Genomic DNA, 3,484 nt, shown 5'->3' with positions numbered 1-3,484 from the left:
ACAAACCATTAAAATCAATTGAAAACAACAATGGTCAATAATACATGTATTAAACGGGAATATGTTGAATAAAATAAAAGCAACACTGCACAATAACACATGTATTGACAAACTGGATCTGCTTGGATATGTTGAATAAAAGAAAAAAAATTGAAAACATCAATTTTTAGCAAAACGAGCATTGAAAATATGGACAGAATAAAATAAAAAAATTAAAAATATCAAAAAATAAAAGGTTTAAAAAAACTCAAGAATAAAGGAGGGGATGTCACATCAGCAGTTAAACCATTGGGTTTTAAGATTTAACTTATGATTATGATGATTATGATTTAATTTGAATTACCACCTTACTTCACGTAGAAAACTAGGGATGAAAACATAAATTAAAAGACAGGTTGAATCAAACTATAAAAGAGACGTTGAAAACATATTTCTATCTTTAAACGTCCATATATTATAACCCAAGCTTTAATGAAAACAAGGGCAATCTTATATTCTTTTTTTATTATTTTTATACAATAACCTAGAATTTAACGATAACCTAAGCACTTACAACTTGAAATGCAGTATTTGAACAGATCATGATCAGCATTCACCTCTATTTAATGAGTATTGTTACCTTGGCATCGGATTCGAATCAATAGCCTCTGTATAATGTTTCAAAACCTCATGATACTTTTGCACCTTAAAGATTCTATTTCTTACATGTCATTGTTTCCCATGAATGAATAGTCATTAATTATTTTAACAAAAGAGACCTTTTTCTAAATAGTCTTGTCATAAAATTTTTTTATACATTGCTTATAATGAGTTTAAAAGAATGGGGGGTGGGGTAATCACTATATTATATTGAGGAAGAAATTGGAAAGCTAAAAAAAGCTGATTGTTACATCAATAAGAAATATTCCTTCAAACTTTTTTTTTAAATTCAGCTTTTTTGTCTTAATCCGATTGCAATTTTTCATCAGTGCACAAATTAAATGCGAAAAGAATTATCTGACAAGAACAGGAAGAAGAACAAACAAATTATCTTAAAGAAATAAATTGCAATTGAAAAATAAACATAGTACTAAGATAAATAAATTCGATAACATTAAAAACCAAGTTGGTAGTGTTAGAAAGGCTTCACCAAAAGAAGGCGCAAATAGGCTTTTAAGAGTCAATAGGCTTGGATTTGGGTTTGATGAAGCGCAGCAGCATTTTGGATGAGTTGCTTTGAAGACCATTTGGTGAAACTAAACTTTCATGGTGGATACAAGCTATCCTATACCCGTAACATAGATACAAAGGATGGTTCCTTGTGTTGAAGCCGTCAATCTCAGGAAATTCTACGCTCCCATTTTTTAAGTTACATAAAATTATGCCGCGAAATGGAAAAAATGCCAAAAGAACATCACTTTCCGATATGTAAAGAGGTTGTAAACAATGTTCTGAATAATTTGAATAAGTGAATTTTGGAAGGTTCGAAATCACTGCCAATTTAGTCCAAGATTGAGCATCTCCATATTCCTTCATCTGCCACACAATCCACTGGCGTGTTCTCTTATGCTCGTAAGAACAAACAGAAAGGCAGTTTCTCAAGACACATAAGTGAGTGCACCGCCTTGGAAAATTATGATCTAAATCTATTTCACTATCAGGCAGAGGAAAATGACCATAAGTCTCTTTATCCAAATCAAAATAAAGAACCACATGATTAACACACCAATTCAGAGTGCATAATCTGCTACTACCAAAAAATTCCCCTTTCCTATTAAGAACCCAACGAGGATGGTCACTTGGGAAACCACATAGAGCTAATGGGATATCATCAATTTTTCTCCATGACGAAGTTGGCCCAAATGTATAAATTCTGGCACTAAACTCAAAATCAGATCGCCCTTGCTTCCATATAGTTGCAAAAATTTTGTAACTGTCACTGAGATAATCATAACCAAAGCCACAAAAGCGGACTTCACCGCTGATTTCCGGAGGTTCGAATGTGAATCCGGTACAGGGGTTCCACAAGATGGCATGCATGTATTTGAAGGTATCTGCATCAGCCAAGCATAACAATCCATTGCAAGAACCAATGATTCCGTAGTAGTGTTGTTCCGTGAAGCAATCGACTTGAGTAGGCTCGGAAGGATCATCCAAGATTGAGCGTACGGAGAGAAGTCCGATTCTGCCGCATCTGACGTCATAGCTGTAGGCCCCATTGTAATAAGCAATTCGTGGCGTAGTCAAACTTGGATCAAGTAAGCATGAACGACGAAGGTGGTTAGAGGTGAAGTCGGGGGCGGAGATTAGGTTTCTCCATGAAGTGCACACACTCCTTAAGGAAGCAAGCGTCCTTGCCGGAAGCCTCAGCAAGATTTCGATTATTGTCTCTTCCGGAAGGTCTGTTAAGAGCCGCGTTCTTGCCGTGGGACAACTGACCAGTTCCAGCCGTCTCGGTGCTTTCCTCTCCGCAATCCGCATATCGTCGGCCCAAGCTGCTCAGTTTGAATTTGAGTTTATGTTGCAACTTGCTAGATCATTAGCATTTATATGTAGGTTTTCAGGTTTCATCATTACTTCATTAGCATCTCGATGGGCCCTTTTAATTGGCAGGCTTTTCAATTCGATGGAATCTAAATTGCTAATCCATATTGATCAAAATCTAGTCACCCAACAAAAAAAATATTGATCAAAATCTGAAAATCACATAATCAACCGATTTGGGTTGTCTAGAGTTAGATCACTAATCACTAATCACTAATTTGTTTTAAATAGAACTCTACTAGATTGCCTTGAATTTCTAACAAATTGTATAAATTGGACGGCAGATATAGTTTTGTTTTACAATTGCATAAATTAAGATTATAAAACTTTTCTAAATCGATCAATTAAATATAAACAGCAAAGTAGTTTGATACGGTGGTGCACGTGATAATAAATATAATAACTAGAAGGGGAAAAAAAAACTAAAATAACCATTTATTATTGTTTTGTCGATTTTTAGTAAATCGATGGTGGTTCGATATCTAATGGTCTAGGAGCGAAACCTACTCCTCTTTGCAGGTACTAATTTTCTAAAAGTGCATCAAAACGTCTTCGATTAGACCGGGATTGGGAATAAAAATAAATTAAAAATGATAAATAAATAAAAAGAATAAAATGAAGGTTTTCGAAAAAACATATTGAAAACAGAAAAGTTTGTGTTGAAATTAAAGGAAAGCGATAAAATACCTTTGACTGGATCAAAAGACTTTAAATTAAAAGTAAACGATGTAGAAATGTAAATTGGACAGAGATGAAGATAAAGAACACTTGGAAAATAAATTTGCTTAAAACATAAAGTTTACAGAAAGATAAACTGAAAGAATGAAAAGATGGAAGAAAGCCTACAGAAAAGTTACTCGATTGCAGACTCAGAAATTCCTGGGATGTGAGTGTACTTGAGTGTTTTCTGAGTAAAAGTTCCAACCCTTATTCCCTAACACTTCTTAGTATTTACAGACTA

The 3,484-nt window shown here is 34.2% G+C and overlaps 1 protein-coding gene across 1 annotated transcript; it reads right to left on the bottom strand.

The window, feature by feature from the left end:
• Nucleotides 858-2,708, bottom strand: LOC107611661 (F-box/kelch-repeat protein At3g23880-like). Its single transcript, XM_016313564.2, has one exon. The coding sequence runs from the start codon at nucleotides 2,458-2,460 to the stop codon at nucleotides 1,153-1,155; it is 1,308 nt and encodes a 435-aa protein (XP_016169050.1). The 5' UTR covers nucleotides 2,461-2,708; the 3' UTR covers nucleotides 858-1,152.

This window comes from Arachis ipaensis, chromosome B08, assembly GCF_000816755.2.
Source record: "Arachis ipaensis cultivar K30076 chromosome B08, Araip1.1, whole genome shotgun sequence".
Taxonomy (NCBI): Eukaryota; Viridiplantae; Streptophyta; class Magnoliopsida; order Fabales; family Fabaceae; genus Arachis; species Arachis ipaensis.
This window is presented reverse-complemented; position numbering and strand designations above follow the sequence as displayed.